Source organism: Tachypleus tridentatus, chromosome 2, assembly GCF_004210375.1.
Source record: "Tachypleus tridentatus isolate NWPU-2018 chromosome 2, ASM421037v1, whole genome shotgun sequence".
In the NCBI taxonomy this organism is placed as follows: domain Eukaryota; kingdom Metazoa; phylum Arthropoda; class Merostomata; order Xiphosura; family Limulidae; genus Tachypleus; species Tachypleus tridentatus.
In genome coordinates this window covers 79,340,857-79,365,721 of record NC_134826.1, presented here as the reverse complement: position 1 = coordinate 79,365,721, position 24,865 = coordinate 79,340,857, and the positions used below count along the sequence as shown (strand labels likewise).

The 24,865-nt window shown below is 30.8% G+C and overlaps 1 protein-coding gene across 5 annotated transcripts in view; it reads left to right on the top strand.

The window, feature by feature from the left end:
- LOC143244314 (uncharacterized protein F58A4.6) overlaps positions 1-24,646 on the top strand; it is a 41,904-nt gene extending 17,258 nt beyond the window's left edge. For 4 of the 5 annotated variants that reach the window (XM_076488751.1, XM_076488748.1, XM_076488749.1 and 1 more), the window contains 3 exons: positions 5,822-5,936; positions 7,697-7,842; positions 16,592-24,646. In XM_076488751.1, coding sequence (XP_076344866.1) covers positions 5,822-5,936; positions 7,697-7,842; positions 16,592-16,733 — 403 coding nt within the window. In that variant the 3' untranslated portion in view covers positions 16,734-24,646. Of the gene's footprint in view, positions 1-5,821; positions 5,937-7,696; positions 7,843-14,324; positions 14,458-16,591 lie in introns of all 5 variants that reach the window. The other variant, XR_013025022.1, reaches the window with a different exon arrangement.
- Positions 24,647-24,865: the final 219 nt, after the last annotated feature.

Below are 24,865 nucleotides of genomic sequence, written 5' to 3'. Positions count from 1 at the left end.
AACAGTATTTATCAGTGTTAAGAGTGTAATTGTCTAACAGAAGATTATAATACAAAACACCCTTCCAATCCCACCACACAGACAACATTATCTTTTTTGGGTGCAAACCAGCTTTGCGAGTGCTTAATGGTGATTCACCTCATCTTATCTAATGTCTTTTTTGCTGGATATTGTTGTGAACAATCCACTTTTCATCACCTGTTACTAATCTCTGTGAAAAGGTTCTATCTTGTTATGTTTTAACTTTTTCTCATTGGGTCGGGGTTCATAGGCCATGCCATTGCATTGTTGATGTGTATTCAAAATTTTATTGAACTGCTATTTTATAAATTTATGCCAATAAGTATGGAATCAACTTGTAAATTATAATTCAAACTTTTAAGTTATTTACGAGTTAATTTGGTAATTTAAAAGTAAATATTAAAATAACACATTTAAATATAGATTATAGTGAGTAGTGGTATGTTGAATGAAGTGCTCTTAAAAATTAGATGTTCATGATGTCAAAATACTAAGTCTATAATTTTGTACAAATTAGGAACTCAAATTACTAATATTTACAAGCTAGAATATAAAATAAAAACTTTGTATCTTTTTATTTTGCTCACATATGGCTTGTATACTGAATCAAACATGGTGGCCCCATTCAACTCTTTCCATTTTTTGGAATGGACCCTTTTGGAAGCTTTTTCAAAGATTAAAATGGTGGGGAAAACCACCCTTGGGACATTCTAAGCTATTGACAGTTATTTATGTTTTTTTTTTGTTATTCAACTGTGTGTGTGTGTGTATCTATATATATAACCTAAAAAAACTAAATTTTTTTTGATATCCTCCGCACTCAAAATTTTAAAAGGCTTAGCAACCTATGCCCAGCAACAACCAAGTACTAAGGTTGTAGCGAGAAGAGATTATCATTTGCTTTACTTTTTGATTCATTGTTCTAAGTTTTAAGCAAAATACCATCCACTGAAATACAGCCAAGTAAGGTCAGGTTAAAAGTCAGTTTTATATTACTGTATACGTAATTTGACTGCATGTGCAATGCATCAGTGCAAGTTATGTAATGTTAGATAGGCATGACTGGAAAGTCAATATAGTAAAAAATAATAATATAGCATTATGAGACTTAAGCAACTTAGACTAAACATTTGTATTTTTATGTTATAAAATATGGTCACTCTGGCATGAAAAAAGCATAATTTGTATTTATTTCCTAATTTGTTTTATGATGGTTGCAAGGTTGGTTAAGTTATAGGTCCCACGTATTTAGAGTGTAGAAAATAACATAAAATATAAACTTGTACTAAAAACAAACATTTGTTTTCATGTATTTAGGATGTTTAAGAGATTATGCAAATAATATTTGAGATATTTGTGACAAAGAATAGTTTTTCTAATCATAACATGGAATCTCTTTGCACTTAGACTAGTAATGAAACAGACTCTTTTCTCTAAAGCAAATCTTTATTAAAAATATTTTATTAAAACATCTGATTTTATGTATATACAAGATACTTGTAATGTTTACTAAAAGTCTGCCAAATTTTGTGAAGATATACATGCAGTATCAAAAGTTATAATGCAAGTACTTAATGTGTGCAAGTGTGTAGACAAACTCGTATATTATGCTGAGCCTTTTGAGAAAGGGTTAATAAATCACAGGCTGAAATTTTAATGAGAAAATGTTTCTTAATCAGTTAATGTGGTATCAAAACATTGTATTTCTCACCATTTCTAATTTATTTATATGTGATGCAACTGCTTTATTAGAAATTTTCAACATGTTAGAGATTTCTCATATTAATGTGGATTATTTTCAATTATTGTGGTTATTTTGTCATCATCAACCATGATGAGCTTTTCTTACTGCTCTTTTATCATCAAAGCTGAATTCACCATCACAAAAATTTGTAAACAATGTTTGAGCAATATACTCATTTACAGCATCACCACCATGCTCTTCATAAATCTTTTTTTGTTGTTTGTACTGCATTTTTTCCTACTGATAATAGAAAAGTATATGCTGGAAATGTATCTTGTTAACACTCTTCTTCAAATTAGGAGCAAGTTCACAAAACTTTAAAAAAATAACTTTTTTTTTTTGCAAACAATACTCAGAAATGTTACATGTCAAAATGTGTACTGAGTCAACTGTTTCAGACTTCTTTAAACAGGAACACATGCTAATAATATCTATTAAAATCCAAAGGAACTTTTTACACAACTCAATATAAATTATAACTGTTGATTGTTTTTTATGAATATTGGTCTCTCAAACGTCTTTTCAGTGAGGCAGCAGTAATTAGGTCTGAGGGTTTTGTATCCAATGCTAAACAAGTGCTCAATGTGGGCAGAGAATTTTGGAAAAAATCAGGTTTTAGCAAGTATAGGTAGGATTGGAAAGTTTCTTGTAGATCTTGAATAATCTTGAGGGTTGCTTTTATCAGGATTACAAGGACTGTTGATGTGGGTATTGATCTGTGTACCTTTTGAATACTATGCATAAACAATTTATCAAAGAATTCCTGTATTCTGTCTCCTGTATCATAGTTACCATAGTTTCATTCTGAATACACTTCCTAAACATGTAGATAATTTCTACTTTGGTTCCTACACCATTTTAACATGTGGTTCTAGTTGACCTGTACACAGAGATGAGTCATTGTATTTAGAGCTAACATTTTACTTACCTGAAAATGTATTTCAAATAAATACTTGTCTCTGTGCATATTCTTGCCCTTCCTTCTCATTTTTCTGGTGCAATTTTATTGATTGCCTCATCAGAGAATGAGAATTTTAGTATGTGAATGTAGAGGGAGTATTTATGTAGGGAGTTATGTTGCATTTCTGTTAGTGGAGGGTTTTGCTGCTTAATATGTTCACATGGAATAGTACAAATTTACTTTTATCATGAAATTTAAGTTTTAAGTGTGAGGTTTACAAAACTAGAGGCATACAAATCTCTAAGGCAAAATATTAAGACTTGAAGAGGAAAATAGCTTATCTGTATGAGTATCCATAAGAAATACATTTTCAGGTAAGAAAAATGTTAACCTTTAAGTTTGGGAATCTTTGCTGTTACTTTCAGTCTGCTTCAAGTCTGCATGTACTTGTACATGTATTTGTAATAAACTTAAATAGTTAGACATAATTTCAACACCATGGGACAGAAGATATTTTAAACTATTTATATATATATATAAAAAATATTGGTGTGAGAAATATGGTTTCATCAGAAGATGATAGATGTGGCTTCTGGAGAGAACAACAATAGGACTTAATGGGGATTGTAGAAGACTTAATTGTTTTTATACTTTCTTGAAGACATTGTTTTTTATTCTTAAAAATGTTTATTTTATTTTAAACTTTATTTGCTTGAAAGTTAGGACCTGAAACAGGAGGGTAAACATCATTAACCTTAGAGAATATGGTAGTGACAGCAAAATATTCTGGTGACTAAAATATTTATTTATTGAATATTATTATTATAAACTTTATCTCATTTAAACAAACCACATAAATAAACAAGCTTATAATTTATTGAAGATAAAGTATTTATTAGGTATAAGTAGATTTTGACCAAGAGTAATGTTAAGTGAAATAGCCTGATTTGACACAGTTTTGAAAGGTCATATCTTGGTCCTGATAAATCTCTGTCAGTATAAAAATGAAAATGAAAGACAAAAGTTTTTTTGTTTTTTTTTATGTCTCACAACAAAATTTTGAAAATTTCACAACATAAACTGGATCTATATAAATATTCATGAAATTTAGTATGGAGATTCATTTGATCCATGGATAGGTTCAAATTTTCAGTTTTCTGTTTTGTAGTTTTTGAGCATTTTTGACACTACTATGCCCCCTGTTGATAGGTCTTTACTAGATTTAGTATGAAGGTTTGTTGGGCTCATGTGAAGATAAATGCAAGATTGTGGTTTCACATTGGTGTTTTGCAGTTTTTATGGCCACTCTTGGTGTTTAGTTATTATGTATAAGGGAAGCAACTTTTTATGCCCAAAGATAACCTTTTATTAAGTCCAGGGAACTAGTACTGCAGTAGCAAAGAAATAATTCACATTCTATGAATTTTTTAAAGCCAGAACTAAACTATTTAGTAATTTTGTTCTAAGTTTCATGTAAGTACAGGATGGCCCGTAAGTCCCTACCCATCCATATGTTGTGTCTAAACAACATTATAATACTAATGATGAGTTGAAGGCAGCTGTTACCACGGCATTTGGAACAATAACCCCTGCTATGTTGAGGAAAATGTCTCACAAAACATGGTATCACAAAATATTATGCAACGAGAATAAGGGACAGCACACAGATACACTAGATACATAAGATATATGGATGGGTAGGGACTTACGGGCCACCCTGTATTTCCACAGTGAGAAGAATAAAATCAATAACTCCTGATTTTGAGAGGATTAAAGAATGTTAGGCAATTCTACATTAATTTTCAAGATGTTGAAATTAATAATGTTTTATGAAGGTCAAGATGGGCAATGACAACTGGCAAAGTCCTGAGGATGAAAAAATATTGTGGCAAAAATACATTGCTGTGAGAGAATTTCCTTTTAAAAACAACAATTAAGAATTTGATATAGAAATTATCAAAATATTATTTACAGTTTACATATACATTAAAATATATGTACATTTTTTCATTAAAACAATCATCTTTTTGCCTTTGTTTGATGTGTTTGGTGACAAATGTAAAAATGCCTGTCTACTTGTACTTGGACCTCTATGATAGCCCAGTCATTGTATCTTTTTCATAAGTGAAAATTAAATATTTTTTGGGTCATTCCATGTCAAATCATCTAAGGGGCTGCAGGTGACCCCCACAGAATGCCTTGAAAAAATTCACATGTGCTCATCTACCCATATAATGAAAACTTGTTCATTGTTAAAGATACATAAAGTTCTATACTGATACAACATGCCTCATACTAAATAATTATGAAGCTTTGTGTGAATTTTAATGATCTATAAAATTGTCAAATAAGAAAAAAAAAATTTGTTCTAAGTAACCATTCTTATGACATATTTTATTCAGGTTTTATGCACTAAATATAATGAGTCACAAACTCCACAGAGAACCTTTCATTGTGTCCAACATGATTAGAAATGGCACTCTGTATAGTAATATGATGCACAACTTAATTTATTTTATGATGCATTATCTATCATTAATGACTTCATACCTCCAGATGTGTGTATTTCCCTATGTAAGCAAATTAAGTTCATGAAAATCTGTTGAATGTGCTTGTACAGTTACATTAATATATTTAACTTTTAGGTTTTAAAAACTTTTGGTAATTTGTTGTAGATTTCATTTGATAAAGAACCCACAAATAGCTTTCCATTTTTGCACACAGAATATTAATATGAAATCTATCATATTGCTTGTAACAACAGAAAGAACAATATTGTATTAAATAATTAGAAAAAAATTATATATAGGCTGTTTTGCTTTACAGGATTTAACATGATAAAAAGTACCATAGTGTATTCATACATGAAACATCATTAAAGCAAATTAACAATTTCTGCATAACTTCAGCCAGTCTCTAATGTTAACTCTAGAGTAGAGCTATTTCTCTGCAGAAAACTGTTATGATCTGTTTTAGTTTCAACACTATTTTGTAGGTATGGTAAAGAGTTAAATTTATTGGTTACTTAAATGACTTTCTTGTTTAAAATTTTTGTTTGTTTTATAATAAAAGCTGCAAAATGATTTTACCAGTTTTTCTTAAGCAAGTGCATTATTTTACATGATGCTTCATAATTTTTTTCATTTTTATAAAAGGAACTACAAAATTCGAATCTTAGTTGCAGAACAAGCAGTTATGGAAAATGCTATGGCATGGCTTTCAACATTAGGTGGAGCTTATTCTGCACTTGGAGACCAGTTCCAGTACTGTGTAAGCCATTTTTGTAAATCTCTACATTTTTGTATTTAAAGTTATGAGCATATATATAGATTCCGTTTGAAAAGGTTGGTTTATCTTTTTACATTTATATATAAGTATCTTTTACCTTAAGTTTCTCTGTGCATCTCTATATGTTCTACAATCTTATGTCTGTCGCACACAAAAGTTGTGTGTAGTAGGTGTTATATCACACATACATGTGCAAATCTTTACCTTGTACAATACCATAGAGTTTAAATTACATGCTATGTTTTTAGTACTGCTTTAATGTTTTTCTTTTTTGTTGTACTTTTGTCTAGCAGTTAATTATACAATTAGATAATAAACTACATGCACTTACTTTATTTTTCCTTTTTGGGAATAAAAAATACAACCCTTGGTATTTCTCATAGCTTATTTTAATTTAAATGATAATTTGTATTACAAGTGGCAAAGGAAACATTGATCAAACATTTTAAGATAGAAAGGTCAGTCTTTTTTTTTTTTCCTACAGCTTGCTTATATCCATCTGGTAATAGAGCTTGTGTATGTATAATGTAATAAGAAAACAAGTCTTACACAAAAGGTATTTTATACTGCCAGTTTAATTTTACTTAAATGAATGTAGGAACCTAAATTTATATATCTATATTAGATGTGGTGTCTATTAATTTTGCTGATATCACATTTTTCTTGTTCTCATAGATTTTGTACTGTTAAACGTATTCTGTGCAGTTTTTTTAAACTTCATAACTTTGGTGTAGTGTATAATGATCAGATAAACAGGTCTTGCAGCAACTTGTAATGCAGTGTAAATGTAGGAAATTCAATGAACAGAAACATAAATCCCAAAGCAATATACACATCTTCACACAGAAAGCTATCTTGCTCATGTATCTGCTCTAGAGATTTGCATGCCATTAGCCTTTAGGCAACTTCCACCCAAAGTTGCAAGATATTTCTTGATTTACACTAGAAAGATGACATAATCTCACTGTGCACTAACTCCTTCTATGCTTTTGTACGTATGATCTTCATTCTATTCCTTGGCACTGAACATATCAGACGTGTTATTTCTTTGTCAGTTTTTCAGTATTTGCAATGTTGAAGGAATTTATTTATTTTTTATATTTTTTCTAAAAATTATGAGCATTAATTTATATACATTCTTCTTCTGCAAGTAACTAATATCCTTAGACAGGTTATGTAATAATGATGATTTATGGATAAATATTTCCTGGAAGTGACATGGATAGGATAGTTGGTTCCCTTATGCTGCCAAGTAATTCAGCTACAACCTGTTTGTGAGGCATTGCTTACCCTTCTTTAAAATAGGGTATTGTATTTAAATCAAGTTAAATCTTTATATTTATTTTACAATGACTAAAACAACTATTTTGAAGGTTGTAGACAACTGACTAATTAGAATAAATCAAATTAAAACTTTATCTTATCTTAGTCAAACACTCATTATTTTCTAAATCAGTATTCATTCAAATCTAACTTACCAATTTCTTTGCTTCAGTGGTTTAAACTAAATTTTTATTCTTCTCAAAAATTAATATCATTTACAAAAATAAATACTTGGCCAATATTATCAAAACAAAATTAACTTAGTCAGAAGTTCTTATGCTACTGTAAATCTGTTACTTGAAAACAGTTTTTGAAAAGAGGTAAAGGTGACATTGGAATTGAATGAAAATAAAGGTGTTGCACACAGTTCACATAAAGAATATTGCATTCTGAATTAATTTTTTGTAATATTTTATTAGGCTATTGAAGCAGGAAGAATTTCCATGCAGCAGTTGAAAGTAGCACTACGACTGGGAGAACCTCTTTTAATATGTCGCTGCAGGATTTTTATAGCTATGAGCTTACTACAGCTAGGATATCTAAAGGACACCAAGCACATCATATGGTAGGTTGGAAATTAAACTATAGTATGAATCCTAATATTGAAATACACAAACTAGACATAACATAACTAATAAGTATTTTTTGGTGAAGTTTCACATAGTTATTTATACACATCATAATATTATGGTCAAGCTGGTATTTATGACCTCATAAATCTATTAATTTGTTAAAAAGAATGTATAACCAAGATTTTTTTTAACATTATATTGCTGTAATTAAAATATATAATATTATAGAGAAACTGAGCATGTCATTACACGTATAAAAGCTGTTTAATAATAATAAAAAAATGTTTTTAAACAAAAATTATTTCACTTTGTATAATCCTAATTACCATACTATTTTATTTGATTTTTTTTTCTATACTAAGATAGTGTTTGGTATTTGTGTTTTCATTTTTTCTATGCTGAGAAATAACTAGATTGGATTGGATATGTGATACACAATGAAGCAATAGTAGTTTGGAGACAGTTTGATGAGTTATGGATAAAACTTTATCATAAATGTACAATTTTTCAATGATCATTGGTTACAAGTAGTTTACCTAGTCACAGGAATGTACATGCAACATAGAACAAAAAGGTCACATGACTGGAGATAGTTTAACAGCTTAGTAAAGGTATCTTTGTATATTTAGGTGATGGTTTAGAATAGAGCTGGTTTGTTCAATTAAGATGGCTTCCTTTGAATTGCATTTATTACTATGTGGTTTTTGTTTTAAATGACAGTTTTTTTAGATATACTATGTTGTTGTTTTTTTATGAGTTCCAATGATGGTAAACTTGCAAGGGTGCTTTATTACTTTTGGAATTATGCTCATGAATCCAAACAAAAGACTAATGTATGAACAAACCTCATAAACATAGCTTCAAGACTTTGCTCAACTGACTACATAGATGAAGAAAACGACTTTATAAAGCATTTCTTCATTCACACCTACAATGTTCTGTACATTCACCAAGACAAAACCTCAAAACTCAACTCACAAACAAAATTGGCTCTAATACACCAAATAACACAAAAATACCATGCAGTTTACCTTTCATCTGTGAAATTAATTCAAAAATAATCAACACTTGGAGAAAACTTGACATTAAATGTAGAATTCCAGTTGACTTCTGTAAAAACATGGACTTTCAAGTGGACTAGTCATTTGGAGTTTGATTTAATGTACTTAACAATAGATTTATTTAAAAGCCAGTTTTACAGTTGCAAGTAGAGTACACAGTTCCTTAACTTGAGGAAATCTAAAGTTAGAATAAAGAATTAACTCTGAGACTGAGAAGAAAAACAAACTTTAATAAGATATATTAAAATACTTGGCTACATTGAGATTACCAAAGGTATTTGTAAATGTTTCAGTATTAAGATTATTCAATTCTTCAAGCTGCACAGGTAACAGTACTTCAGTTAAATTTTACATCCATTAAATTACTTTATACTATCAGTAAGTTATCAATTAACACATTTATTGGAAACTACTCAGACATAACTTTTGTTAATTCTTTAATATTAAACACTGTACATTAAATTTCTAACTACATTATTCACCTCTGAGAGAGATAACAATAGGTACCAACAATATTAGTTGGATCAGGTAGCATCAGGTTTTCTCCAATCAATAGCAGGTCCTTTGTCTGCTTGATACAAGCCAGGCGACTGTAAAGATTTCAGTTGATAAATTGATAGCTGGACCAATGGCTTCTTGTTATGAGTCAGGAGGCTGACTTTTTAGCCCCCAAACTTGAGTTTTTTGTACAGATTTCTTTAGTATTCCTATGATTCTCCAAATAATGTACACATCTAACTAGCGAATAGTTCTGCCACTTATTTTGATGAATTTTGTTGACTCATGATTCTCAGAACTGAAACTAAAACTTGTTCAACATTTGTTTATGATTGAAGATGGTAAATTGGTAGCCTGTTAGCACCTAATGAAGTTAATATAAGCTTTCTCTGCTGCTGTTGCTTCAGTTTATAGATAATGTAAATAGTTAATTTTCAATACTGCCTGGAATGCATCATTGTTTATACTTGACATGTACATTTCCTTTTTTGATTAAGCATTGTTATGTAATTCCTCCTGTGTATTCATTAAATGTGGCCAACTTCATATTGTAAGTATGCATATCATAAATATAACTTTATGAAATTATATTTCTCATTTTTCGAAGCATTTGACTATAGCATAAAATGCAAATGCTTATGTCTAAATCTACATAAAATCAGGCCTTAAGCTAGGATAATTACTCAATAAAAATTATATAAAATCATGCAATACCAGTGTTATTTATAATATAATGTGTAATAATTGTCCAGAATTCTACATTGGAAAAACCATAAAAAATTGAAAATTGGGTTCTCCAAACATAATAAAAAAACACCTTCCATGTTTATCATCAATGCAACTCAAAAAACCCACAGTATATCTCTACAAAAATAGTGTAATTTTAAACAAAGAACCAAAAATGAAAAAAAGATACAAAATAAAAGAAGCAAGCACTGAAGAAAATGTAGCTAGTCTAATCCCACATCTTGGGGTATGAAGATACCCTTCAGGTTAATATGAGAATGACCTATAAAGGTCAAATCATTGTTCTGTACTTTATTTTAATTAAAGTTTTAATACCTATACCAGTTGTCTTTAGAATACATTTTTACTTCAAATCATCATGAATAACAATCTGACTGCTGGTTGCTCGTGAATAGCAATCTGACTGCTGGTTGCTCGTGAATAGCAATCTGACTGCTGGTTGCTCGTGAATAGCAGTCTGACTGCTGGTTGCTCGTGAATAGCAATCTGACTGCTGGTTGCTCGTGAATAGCAATCTGACTGCTGGTTGCTCGTGAATAGCAGTCTGACTGCTGGTTGCTCGTGAATAGCAATCTGACTGCTGGTTGATCGTGAATACCAATCTGACTGCTGGTTGATCGTGAATACCAATCTGACTGCTGGTTGCTCGTGAATACCAATCTGACTGCTGGTTGCTCGTGAATACCAATCTGACTGCTGGTTGCTTGTGAAAAACACTTGAATTGTTGGTTACTGTTGAAAATAAATTGGATTGCTGATATTGCCTGTACATGTTTAGTGAGTACTGAAAGACATCTCTTATATTTCTTCTCATTAACTGAAGAATTTCAAAGTTTGTATAGGCTCTAATAGATTAACATTTTGAACCAGTTATTTCTATGAATCTTGGACATATTTTTGTACTGTAACAATATTTAGCTATTTTATGCAGATATATTTAGAATTGGAAACTAAGATATTTCAAGAATATATTTTGGTTTTGATGATAAAATTTATTCCTGTAGCTGAGGTGGGAAAAGCCTTTTCATTTTAAAACGTCTTTAAACCTTTCCCAGTGTTTTACCAAAATCTAACAACTTTTGTAATTAATCTATGTTATTTTGTAAGTTGTTAAAAGGAAATATTCTGCCTGTGCTTCCTTGTGGTTAAATATTTATTTTAACTATATTTTATGTTTAGTAACTCTTTGACTCGCAAGAACATGTATTATCATGATTGGAATTGTTGATTATAATGTCAGTTGCATAGTAAACATTCAATGTTTGTTGTTTTGTTTTTCATTTGACTTGCTGTTGAGTATCTTTCCTACATTCTGAACATGTCCTTATTTCTCTTTTTCAACTCATTTTGAATTTTTGACAGCTGTTTCTGGTTCTCCTGTTTCCTTTACCCTCTACCACTCCTCAATTGAATACTTTCATCAGATACAATGTCATCTTTTCATTTAAGTCATTACTGAGTTGATACTGTTATTATTATTGAAATAGATCATTTTTCTTAACTTGTTTTCTGAAGCCCTTCTTTAGCCCTCACAAGTTTTTACTAAGGATTTGTTGTGTGCATTTCTCACTTGCAACTGGACTATCTGGCATTACTGAGATTGTCAGTATATAAATCATTTCATGTTGAAGTTAGGTTTTTATCTTTCTTATAATGTATATACCCTTTCCATGATCCCAGATTTTTGTTAATATATCATCATTCATAGAAAAGGAGGCTGCATCCTCTTAATAACATGACTCCTCTTTTAAGATTTTTGACTTGTCATTTTTCATCTCTACATCTCAAGATTAACTTTAAATTCAGTTGGTAAGAGATACATTATTTTACTGGATAAGACATTACTCCAGATTAGTGCATATTTTTTGGGTTAACATATTCATATACAAAAGAGAAACATATAGATTCGCCCAACTAAGAGAAGATATAGTTTTTAACTCTCAGGCTCAATCAATTTGACGAACCCATGTGCTCTTTGTGCTTGTTTAATGCTTTTAACTTTTAATATATCTTCACAAAATTTGTCAGTCTTTCAGTTAACATTACAAGTTTTTCACATACAAAAAATCATATTTTTATTGAAGTATTTTTAAAAACCTGAAATACAGATTTCTTCATGAACATATTGAGTATTTGTTTTGAGTAAGTCTGTTTGAAAAGTAATTTTTATATTAAGATTAAAAATACTTATCTTAAAAATCTTAATTCAAATACAATGCTTACCTCTTTTCACAAAATTTTCTTCAGTGCTTCCCTGCATATGCAAATGTTTTTCAATTACTTTGGGAGTCACACCAGTGACGAGTGTTCTTTCTTAGGTCTCAGGTGCAGGCAAGTTGACTGTGAATTTATCTGTAATTATGCACTGGGAGATTTTGTGGTACATTGGCCAACCTTTGTCTCCTAATATTGCCTCAGTTCTTCCTGAATGGGTTGTGCCTGTTCAGACTGACGAAGACTTGTATCATCTGTTTTCATATCTGACAGAGTTTTCCTTAGATCCACTTGTTTTAAGGAAGTTTTGCAGTTAAAGAGATTCTCCCTAAGTGGATGAGTTTGCTATAAGCCTCAGTCACTCAGCTTCAGGCTCTAGTAGTTGATGCCTTCAGCCAAAATGGATCCTACAAATGCCTTTATGTTTATCCTCCTATTCAATTACTTCATTGATTTATCTCTTATTATTACCACTCCTTGTTAGGTACTTCTGACTGCTTCTTAGTGGCCAACTCAGCAGTGTTTTATACAGTTATAGCACCTGCCACTTTCCCCTCTTCTACCTCTTCCATTATCTCCCTCCTTCTTCATTAGTTTCAGTTGCCAGTCCTACCTCCTGCTCTTCATGCCCTGCACATTTATGCCTGGCTTTTATCCAATCCTTGGCAAGAAGATCTGGTTTCTCCTGTTGAATCACTTTCCTTTTAGCTTGTTTCATATGCCCTTCTTCCATGTATTAGCGAAATTGGAAGTTGTTACGTAGTTAGTTTACAACTTGGAGATTTCCTGTTCACTAGCCTACTTTTGCTCTGGTGGTGGAATTTATCACTTGGCTCTTTCACTATATGTCCTCAGTCTTCTCAGTTGCAGATTATTGGGCAGCATTATCTCATACCATTTTTTTTCTTCAATATTGTAGAGTTTTTACTTGTGTTAATTCTGGGTGCATCAGCCTTCTAGATTGGGATGTTAATGTGGTACTCCATTTCCTCACATTTCCTCTATTTAAACCACTTTCCTGGTGTTCCATGTTTCACCTTTCCCTTAAAGTATATTTCCTTCTTCTTTTAGCCTGTGGACATCAACAATTGGATTTCTTTGCTATTGACAATTCAGGTACATTTTATCACTTTGCCTATCTTCTCCTTTATCCAGATCGTTCCTTCCTCTCAAAGATCTCGATGGCTCAGGAGGATAACTCCTCCTTTTTACCTATTTTACTCCCAACCAATCCTGGATAGGCTTCTGTGTATGGTAAGGACCATTCATTTTAAATTGTCTGTTTGGCTTCTTTTCCTAGTACTCATTCTGACTCAACTCCTGGCATTCTTCCTCTCTTTGTGATCTTTTACCTTCAACACGACTAACTGGGTCTAACTTTTCATCAGATTGGCATATTTATCTTTGCCTTCTCCCTCCCAGAATTTGTTCCAGATGTCTTCTCATAAAATTAGGTGCCTCACCTTTTTCCCTAACTTCTTGTCTTCATCATATTACAGTTTCTTCTTTGTAAGGTTTGTGTATTCCACTTGTGGCCATATTTCAGACTTTGGTGAAACTTTGACTGGTAAGTGTCTACTCATACTTTCTTTTCCTTTCAGAGGTCTTTGTTTTTCTTCATCATTATATGTGTTTTGCTCTAATGTGAGTGGTGCCTGATCAGGTATTCTTTAACTTGAAATCTGTACTGTACAACCATGTTAACTTGCACTTTATATTGCATAGCTTCACTGTACTCACCATCGAGATGGTGTGTCCCACAAGATTGCTTGTAGGTGAAAAACTTTACAATATTTTGCTTCAGAAGCATGCATATCCTGGACCGTGCCACCAATAGACAGCATGGGTAAAGCAGAAGGGGATTGCTACCCATCACAGCGATGCCTGTAGTGAATAGCTCAGTATAGTTTACTTTTCAAAATAGGGTTTTAAGGTCACCCATTGCACTGTTTCAGGTGATGACATTTCTCTGGGTTCTCTACCACCTTTTCACCCCCTTTCTTCTAGTGGATTGTCAGAGTCCTTACTACCTTCCACTTCCAAGCTGTTATGTGATTATCCATGGATAAAGTATTTTCCAATAAAAAGGTATTTTTTTTTATTGAAAATACTTTTTATGATCTGTGGATTATAGTTGTGCAGGATTGTTAATTGATATTTGACAGTTTTTAGGTTTCAATATTTTATACAATTTTATTGATTTGTTCTTCTGTTTTGTGTATAGGTTCATTTTTCTGGTGTGGACCTGTAACAATTATAGTTTTGCAGTTTTGCGTCTGTTGTTAACTGATGTTTGATAATTCTGAGGTTTCAGTTTCTTGTTGTATTTTGTATGAAGGTTAATTGTTTAATTCTTTGTAAGGCCCTGTATGGATTACAGTTTTTGCAGATCTGTTTCTATTGTTTTGCAATTGTCTGGTTTCAATTTCATTTAGTTTTGCTAATTTCATGTTATGTGTATGGTTATTGTTAATTCCTTGAAAAGTCCTGTTTTGATTAAAGTTGTGCAGGCCTGCTTCAGTTGTTTGGTAATTATGAGGTTTCAGTCTTATATGATTTTGCTAACATCTCATTTGTTTTTGATTGTAGGGTCATTTCTTAATTTGTTCTAAGATCCTGTTTGGTTTACAATAATGCAAGTTTACTAATTGGTTGGTTACTTGTTTTGTTTTGATTGGGGGGTTACAGTTTAATTCCTTGTGAGGCCCTATGTTGGTTATAGTTGTAGATGTTTGCATTTGTTGTTAAAAGTTTTTCATTATTGTCGAGTTTTAACTTTTTAGTAATTTTATTGCATTCTTTGTAGGATCAATTTCTAATTTCTACAGATGTCTTGTTTATATCTTGGTTTGTAGTTTTTATTACTGCTGTGCAGTTTTCTTTGTTTGTTGGTAAAATATATATTGAAATTTTTTTCAAGATTTGGATGATTTCTCATTGCTGTTAAAAAGGATTCTGTGTTGTTAGTTTTTGTTGCTAGAAGGTTGAGCAAGTCCGGAGTTCTGTTATTGAAAGTACATAAGTGTTCTTACTTTTGGCTTCATGTATGAAATTGTCACTGTGCTCTCACAGTTTCAGGTAGTTACAGCTACCATAGCTGTTCCTGTTGCTGTGGGTTTCCTGATTACCATTACCAGTTTGAGTACTGCATTACTGGTCAAGGATGTGGTGGCAATTATTTGACAAGAAATGTCCATACAATCTTCACCATCACCCTTATTCTCTCTCTTGTTTTATATGATTTTGAACCTGCCATACTTGCTTTTCAAATTAAGGTATTGCACTGGTGCTATAGTCCTCCTGACCTTCCAACACATTTTCTCCTCTTTCTTTTAATGGAGTATGGAAGTCTTTGCCACTTACCGGTTCTTAGCTGCTGGAGTAGTTGACCATGGAGATGTGTTTTTCTGATTGTGCATAATAACATTCTGTTGAGGGTAGGGCAGTGTCATTCTATTGTTGAAGATGGCATGATGCCCTTTTACTACAGAAAAAGCACTAGTTACAATAGGGGTAGTATTACACCTCTATTGGTGGAGGGTTGTTGCATAATCATTTGCATTTTAGTATACATAAATAATCTGGAGTATCAAAGCTAGTGGCAAGCAAAAATGTATGCCAGTAGAGGGCATTATAAATGAGAAGTTTTTGTGAGAGAGTTATATCAGAGATACGTTTTCAGTTTATGAATATGTTAGCATTTCCAATGTGAAAAACTTTATTAAAACAAAAGTAATTGAACATTTTTAGTTAACTGGTAATTCCTGTAAGAATATTTGTATTATGTTATGAAAAGCCATTTAACTCAGTTATTTATTGTTGTTCTATGCCAACAATCTGATGATAATGTTGACATGGTGGACATTTATAGATCTAACTTAAATATTAAGTTCACTGGAAACGTAGACACTCTGCATAGATTGCACTGTTAAGAGTTACATTATTTAAGCAGTAACAAAATTATACAAATTTTTGATAATGACATTTGGATAACCTACTGCAGCAAAGCATTACATCATATAAATAATGTTTATTCCTTAACTAGAATATTTTAATATGTTACAAATTTAATAGTATTAAGAAAAATTAAATTTTGTTTATTCATTTGAATATTTTATTGTCACTAACAAAACATTTATTTTTATATTTTATGTTTATATTGTAGTTAAAATAATATTGCTTATAATGTATTACATTTATATTTTTTGTGTTACATTTTAAGGTCTCAATACAAATTTGCTAAGTCAGCTTATGGACAAAAAGACTTCAGACTTTCCAACATGTGTAAAGCTGTGTGGGCTCATCTCAAGTACCAGTGGAATCAGTGTAAAGTAAGACCTACCAATGAAGTAGACAAAAGATGACTGAAGTCTATTGTAGGAAAAATGTGTATTGGTACACTAGTTGAAGTATAGGTTTATTGCTGAAATATGTACCAGATCCATTTGGTATTATTTATATATCTAGAATTTAAAAAAGGCATTAACCATCTTGAGATCAGCTAAGATTAATGTCAGTTAAAGAAAACACAGAAAACTTTTAACTATAAATAAAATGTCAGTTTAAACATCAGTTGATGAATAGTTTTCACATGTTGGGCATGTGCTTCCAGTGTGTAATAAAATTCAAACAAATATTTTGGCATACTTAAATACTAGATATCAAGTTGTGTGAGAATTCAAAGTAATTAATAGTTATTTGGTAATGAAAGTATGGTTGATTAAGAGAAAGTTCAGATGTATACAAAATTGACTGTTTTAGTTGGCCGTCCTGTAAGCATATAATTATTAAGTTTGACTTCTGACCTTTCAACAGTAATTCTAACTACATATTACTCATTTGGCATTAGTAAAAATCTTGTTTGCACATGCTTTCAAAAATATAAACATTTCAAAAACAATTTTAGCACCTGTAACAGGACTGTTCTTCACTATAATTCTTCAGGTATTTTAATAAAATACTTTTGACACAGTCTTGAAAAAAATCACTACAAAAGTACTTCTTTTTGTGTTTTTATTGCATTAACCTACATTACAAACAGATTACATTTTTATACATTGTATTTCATTTAAATGTATTAGTGATGCTTTTACAAATCCATTTATATTTTAAAGAAAAGCCAGTTTTTCATACCATTCATTTTACTGTAATAAGTTATGCCTAGTAAAATGTTGTAATTGACATTAAAAATTGTCACATTCAAAGAAGTTTAATGAGACATCTAGTGCATCATTATTGTCAGGTGACTTGGGACAGATTAAGGTGGCCTTTACTATTTATAACTATAGCTGTTAGGAATAAGACAGCAGGTCAGAATTTGCTCTTATCAGGAATTGCATGTACCTAGTTTTAAGAAGACAGCAGTACTGTTGGTTTGTTTGAATAAGGTTATTCTGCAACAGATACAACATCCCACCAATATTTGAATTAGTTGTAACATTTAACTGAGTTTAATGAAATATATCCAGAGGTATAGCTAGAAAGTTTTTAGGATAAGGGCAGCTTTAAAATGTTCTGTTAGCTATATGAAATATGTCACAAAACGTTTTAAAGGAACTTAAGTTTTTTTATTCAAGTTATACATTAGGAATGCAAGACAAGCATTGTCCAGGTTCACCATGACAAACCTCTGAAAACATAAGGCATAATCAGCTTTTTTCACACTTTACATTGGACCTGTAAATAGCTGTAGAAGGTTTAACATTGAAATATGCTATAAATTTTAAATTACAGAAATAAGTTTAATAGTATGTATGAAAGACAATAATTATTTAATATTTATTACAATGTAAGAATGAAGTAGATTCATTGCACTAGTTTGAGATCTGAGCTATTAATAAAACTGAAAACAAACTAACATAATCTAACATTTTTCACACTATGTGTACTTTAGCAGCAGCAGTTTTGATGTTTCTGTATATTTTAGATAAATTATTGAAGTAAAAACTAGAATGTTTGTGGGAGCCAAATGCAAAGGAACACTTAAACCAATATTGTTTTTATCATTTTTGCAAAAGTCTTTCAATATCTTTGTAATTAACAAATTCCATGGTGTTTTTTTTCAATTCTGATTAATGCCAAACCACTGGATCTTTCAGTAGTCATAGGCTATCATAGATAACGATTGAATGATTTCATTCAACTAAAAGATCACTAAGCACTTGCACTAAATCTAGCAATAGTGAAAACGTATTAAAATCACCAAATTTGGGAATATGTAAAGCATTTATATAATAACACTTGTGCATTCCTTATATCAGAATTTACCGAAAGTGTGCTCTGTGGAACCTTGGGGATTTGTACCATGTATTTAGGGGTTCTATGAGTAAAGGTTAGAGTAAAAACAGCAAGCTAGTTATAAGTATGGTGTGAAAGCTTGTCAGCTCAAAATGTGTAACACCTAGTATTTACTATTTACTTTGTTATTGGTTATTTAATCTATGGGTGAAGCCTAGTTGATGACTTTCTATAACTTAGTTGAGAGCAGTGCTTCAAGGACATGATAAACTAGACTGAATGCTGCACCAGCTCTCCAGCATCACATCTAATATTAAAGAAATTTGTGAGTAAAAGAAGTAACAACACTTCTCATTACAAAGAACTAAATTTATAAACTACTTTAAGACTGTTTATTTCATATGAAGTTAAGACTTAAGTGTTTTTTTTTTAATAAGAAACTATTTAAGCATAATTAATATATAAATATTAGAAACAGAAAATAAAGTTCTATATGGTTATCTATTGCACAAATATTTTTTTAAAGATTTAACTTTTCAACATAGGGTTTCATCAATAGCTTTAGAGCTTAAAAGTGTTTTGTGGCTGAAACAGTTTGGGAAATGGGGGTTTAGATGTTTTCTAGAAGATCACTGATTATTTTCTTTCTCTTTTTTTCCCATTTAAAATACATGTGACACAGCACCTGATTAGGTCTTCTCTCTTGCTGCGTACTTTGTATTTTTCTAGTAGTGAATTCAGCATGTTAGTATACTCAATAGGTTCAATGGCTTGAGGCATGAAAATTTGATAAAGGTATCTAATACTTTGTAGTAAACAACAACCCAAAACATCTTTCAACTTTGGTTATTGAGTAATCATGCATTTTTTTTACCAGGAAATTCCTTTTTTTGCTATCTCCTCTATGCAAATTCTGTGCCACAATCATGTGTTTCTTCTATTTCTCTTGCTATTTTAATATTTTTATTTAAATATACTTCTTTTATAAAATTTTCTAATTTGTCCAGTACTTTTATTAATTTAGATGCACTTAAAATATCTACATTGGAAGACTACATGTACTTCTACAGAAGTTTTTCTTCAGTATTTCCTGCCATAATAACAAATTTAAAATTAACTCTGATCCTGTCACAGCTTTGTGAAGACCATCTGCTTAAGTAGCCACTTCCTTGCCCTTTATCAACATCTTGAATTTTTTTCAAGCTTTTAACCAAACAGGATATGTTTTCAAAACCATTGTGGCAGAGAAATGTCAGCTGCACCAGTACATAACATAATGCTTAGGGATGACAAGGGGTCTGTGGGGCCATCTCAGCTGTCACATCCTCTAAACTAAACTACAAATATTAAATAAATCAATTTAACATAATAAAATAGAAAAAATTTAGAGGCAGCCCTTATCATTCATATATCTATAAAGCTTTCTTTTAAACTCAAATTTACTACCTCCACAGCATCTGAAGGTAATCCATTACATAGGCCAACCACCCTATTTGAAAAAAATAAAACTGTTTTAGTTGAAGATGCTTCTACCTTATCAGAATCTATATTTGTGTTTCCTTGTTCTATAATTCTTGCTGTTAAATATGAAAAATATTGATGCATCAACATTATAAACTCCTGTTACAATCTTACATTCTTCAATCAAATCTCCTCTAACTCTTCATTTTTCAACAGAAAACAATTGTAATCTTTTCTCCTTATGACAGCCTCTCTATCCCAGGTACCATTTTATTAAACCACCACTGAACCCTTTTCAAACAATTTAGTATCTTTCTTAAGGTAAGGACCCTGAAATTGGACACTATATATAAGTATAGTCTAACCAGTGACCTATACAATGAAATTATAACCTCTCTAGACTTGTCAATATTTCTGTAGAGGCAATCTAAAATTCTGTTTGCCCTATCACTACCAACAGCATACTGCTTGGATGTCTTAAGAGACTGATCATCCATTACACTAAGATCATTTTCTTTTATCACACTTAACGGTTATTCCCATCCAAATTATTCTTATAATTTAATTATAATAATCCACATGCAATATCTTGCATTTATAATAATTAAAACCCATCTGTCAATTATTTGCCCAATTCAAAAAATGAACTAAATCATTTTGTAAAACAGCAGCATCCTCTTCACAGCTAGCAACACCCAAGACCTTAAAATAATTGGCAAATGTAAGTAATTTACTGACCATTCCTTCATTTAATGTAATTCAGAAGGAGCAATGGTCCTAAGGTACACCACTTGCAACATTAATCCTGTTTGACTGAACTCCATTTCTAACAACCCTCTGGTTTCTTCCATCAAGTCAGTTAACTTATTCCTCACACCTACAGAGACAGGTTTTTTTTTTACAAGTGTTTTATGGGTCACTTTGTCAAATGATTTCTGAAAATCCAGTACACCAAATCTACACTGTACCCTCATCTATGTATGCAGTAACTTTTCAAAGCATTTCAAAAGATAGGTAAGGGAAGACTTTCCATTATTCAAAGTTTGCTTTTCTTTCATTTTATCTCTTATACCCTTTGTGAGCCAACCTAGTTTTTTTACTTACAGCTACTTTTTTCTTTTTGTAAGGAATATAAGTAAAAACTGAATAAAAAGCAAAATTTAATAACTTAGCCATTTCATAATCATCAGATACAAGCCTTCCTCTGTCACCTCACAATGATTCTTATCTGTATCATGACATATTGTTTATCCATAATGTACTTACAAATCCTTACTGTTAATTTTATGTCTATTCTTGAATTATAACTAAGCCTAAAAACTGTTGCATGTATTAAGCCTAATATAAAGTTGTTCTACATGTTACACTACACACATTTAAATTAAAAGCTTATACCTACTATTTGAGGCTTCAATATTACTACATTTATTCAACTCTACTTTTTGAAGGTAAGAATGATAAAATCAAATAAGAATCCACAATTTTATAAGAACATAGCCTGTAATAGTTTAAAAGATGTTTTTTCAAAGATCCCATGGTACTCTAGAAGTTTAACCAAACTTGGTATCTATAAGGAGTAAATTTTATCCAGAATTTAAAACATTGTAACAATTTTTGTTGAAATCTGTTAAAATTATGTGCACAATTTTTTTCACCAGCCTTATTAAAGCAACCATCATAGCAACATTGCCCCCAGAAAAACCTGAACAGTTAAGTTCCACTTTTGGAGATTGATGGCTTATTTTTGGGATTATACCTTTCCATAAATAAGACAAAGAAAAAAATGACTTTTTCCAATTTAATACATGAACCTAGCCAGTCGTTTTCAATCTTCAATCCATTAAGTAACATTTTTTTGGTACCAACCTGTTGGAAAAGAATGGCTTTTGGAATTCTTTCTGAACTTATAGGATTCACTGTTTCCTGAACAAGTTCAGGAATCAAAGACTTATTAGCAAGATCAGAAAGGGAGGGTGATATATCATTTAACAATGGTTTGTAAGCAGTGCTTCTGAAAAGGAACAACCTCCTTTTACAAAAAGCTATTTCAATTTTGAATTACGATCTAAGAATTGCTAAATAATATTTCATTAATAACACATCAGCCTATTATATTTTTGCTTTCATACCATTTCAGAATATGTGCATATCGTGTGACAACCCCGCCACTCAGTGTTACACCTACACTAGCACACTGTCATTCTAGCAGAATTCCTCCTTTCTGAGTTGGCATTACATGTATGTGTTTACTATGCCATATGTGCTTGTTTTTGAGTTTTCTTTTTTGTTAGTCCTTTACTAGTTTAAAGTGTTTGGTTTTGAACTTCAGTTTTGTTTTTCAAGTAATTTTTTCATAATTTGAATTCTAGTTTCAAATATGAATACAAATTTTATGATAGCAGATTATGACGTTCACTCTGATATTGAGGATAGTAATATCACTAGTTTCTGGCAAGGCAGTCTGACAGTATCTACTGAAAAATTCAGTTGAGGTAAGTACCTGTTGAAAATACATTTTCAGTGCAGGAAAATGCCAAGTTTTATTTGTAATTAAATGATAAATCACAATCTTAAATCAAGAGAAGTCTTACAGTTGTAACTTGTATATGAAATAAGAGGATCATGAAACATTTCTACCTTGTCAATAGGAATGCCTTTCTCTTAAACACTAAACAATTTAGTGCTTAACCAACAACTTAAGTTTTAAAACATTATTATTAATAAATTTAACAAATAATTTTAAGTCATTAAATAACTGAACATCAGTAAATCTTTCCACAAGACCTGGTATAAAGTACTGCTCACCAAGGTTCTAAGGTTCTTTATGTAATTTTGGATCTGTTCCTTATCTTTTTTATTCTGTTTTAACACCTACTACAGATCATCCTTGCTGTGTCCCTTTCATATTTCTGTACCACCATATCTTCTTTAAAACTACAGTAAGTCATTTCTTACCTTTTTAGCTCTTTTAAACACAACTATGACTTTTCCTCATGTTTGTGTCATCTGTAATTCTTGTCATTATTTCATTACATCAGTTTTAAATATAAGAAAATAAGAATGGTTGTTATGTACTATTTTGTTAGTAAATTATTGACCTTAATCTTTTTTACTTGTTTATTTTTACTATAATCCCTTTTACTTTCTTATTTTAGCTTGTCTTAATTCGAAAGTACATTTTTCAAAATTAATGCATATACACATGTATAAATGTCAATCATCAGCCTAAGCTAGACTTTTTTCGTACTACACGGGCAAAAATTCAAAGGCACATCTTTGTAAAAAAAAAATGCTATGTTTCAGTACAAAACTTACTGCAAACTTACTCATAGTTTTGGAAAATATTACCCACTTCTGTTTTTACAGTTATTTTCATTGAAGAAACTGTAAACCATATTGCAGATCTATAATTTTTAAGATCTGAATTCTCAAGGGTTGCAATTTTCATTAAAAATACTTTTTTAAAGTAATTTTATTCAGTGCTTTTGGTATTTTGATATTACAAAAGGGTTTCTAGAATTTTTGTACAATAATATGTAGAAAATGTAAAATAAACATTATTCCAGATAGATTAGTTTGGAAGTTCTGACATCAAATCTGTTTTTATGCATTGAGTACATCCTTGTAATAGTTGTCATGTATTTTTCTATAGTGATAGACCTACAGGGAAAAAAAACAAACTTAAGTTTTAGCCCTTTAGGCTTAATTTGAAACTACATAATAGTAATATGACAAGTGATCATGCATTTAAAATACAAGTAAGTTTTGTCTTAAAATCTAAAAAGTGTTTTTCACAAAGAATGGTGCAAATATCAGATATAATCATGTGTGGCCCAATGGCACTATCAATACATTTCCTGCTTATCTATTGGAGCAGTATTTGTTTATTAAGATCTTTTTTAATTTTTAACCCCTGCTCCAGGGTACACAATTGGAGATACCAGTACTATAATTATGACAATAATGAAAATTACTACTATGTGGTTTTAACAGTGTTAGATCATTAAGTAACACTAATGGTAATTGTTGTAATATCTAGTAACAGAAGAGATTTGTACTTGTACATATTGTTAACTGAATTTTAGTGTGCTGTTCCAACAGTTGTGTAATTAATATTGCCACCACCTAATTTGGTTGAAATATTTGAATTGTTGCTCAGTTGTAACAAATAGAAGTCCCATCATCTTATCAGTCTAATGTAATACTAGTACTTGTACTATATTTTTCCTGTTATTTATAATGCACTCAATTTTGATATACTTAATTGCATATGTAGCTAGTGTAACATAATGTAATGATTCAAAAGAATGTTGACTTACAGTTTATCATTTTACCTTCTGGACGATTTTAAACACACGTTTAGTTTGGAGAAGTCTTTTTAGCATCAGTATGTAGGACCAATGTTATTATCAATAAAGTATTTCTTGCAGTAATTCTGTTGCTTTTAGTTTAGAGAGTGGAAATATTTTTTTTTTATAATATTAGTGATGAAAGAGTTAGGGAACTCTTTAGGATGATCTCTTAGAATTACCTCAGATAAGTTGTATACTAATTTTTTTTATTAAAATATTTATTGCAATATCTTGTGTATTTTGTTTATCTCAAATTTTACACTTTTATATCAATGACAGATTATTAATTAACTAAATATAGATACTTTTGAAATCAAAAAAGAAATAGTTATTTGTTAGTAATGGAACAGGCATAGGTGAAAAAATATGTGAATGTCTAGATAAATATTTAAATTATGTACTTATTAAAAGAAATGTGTACATAATTCCTGATATATTTTTACCCT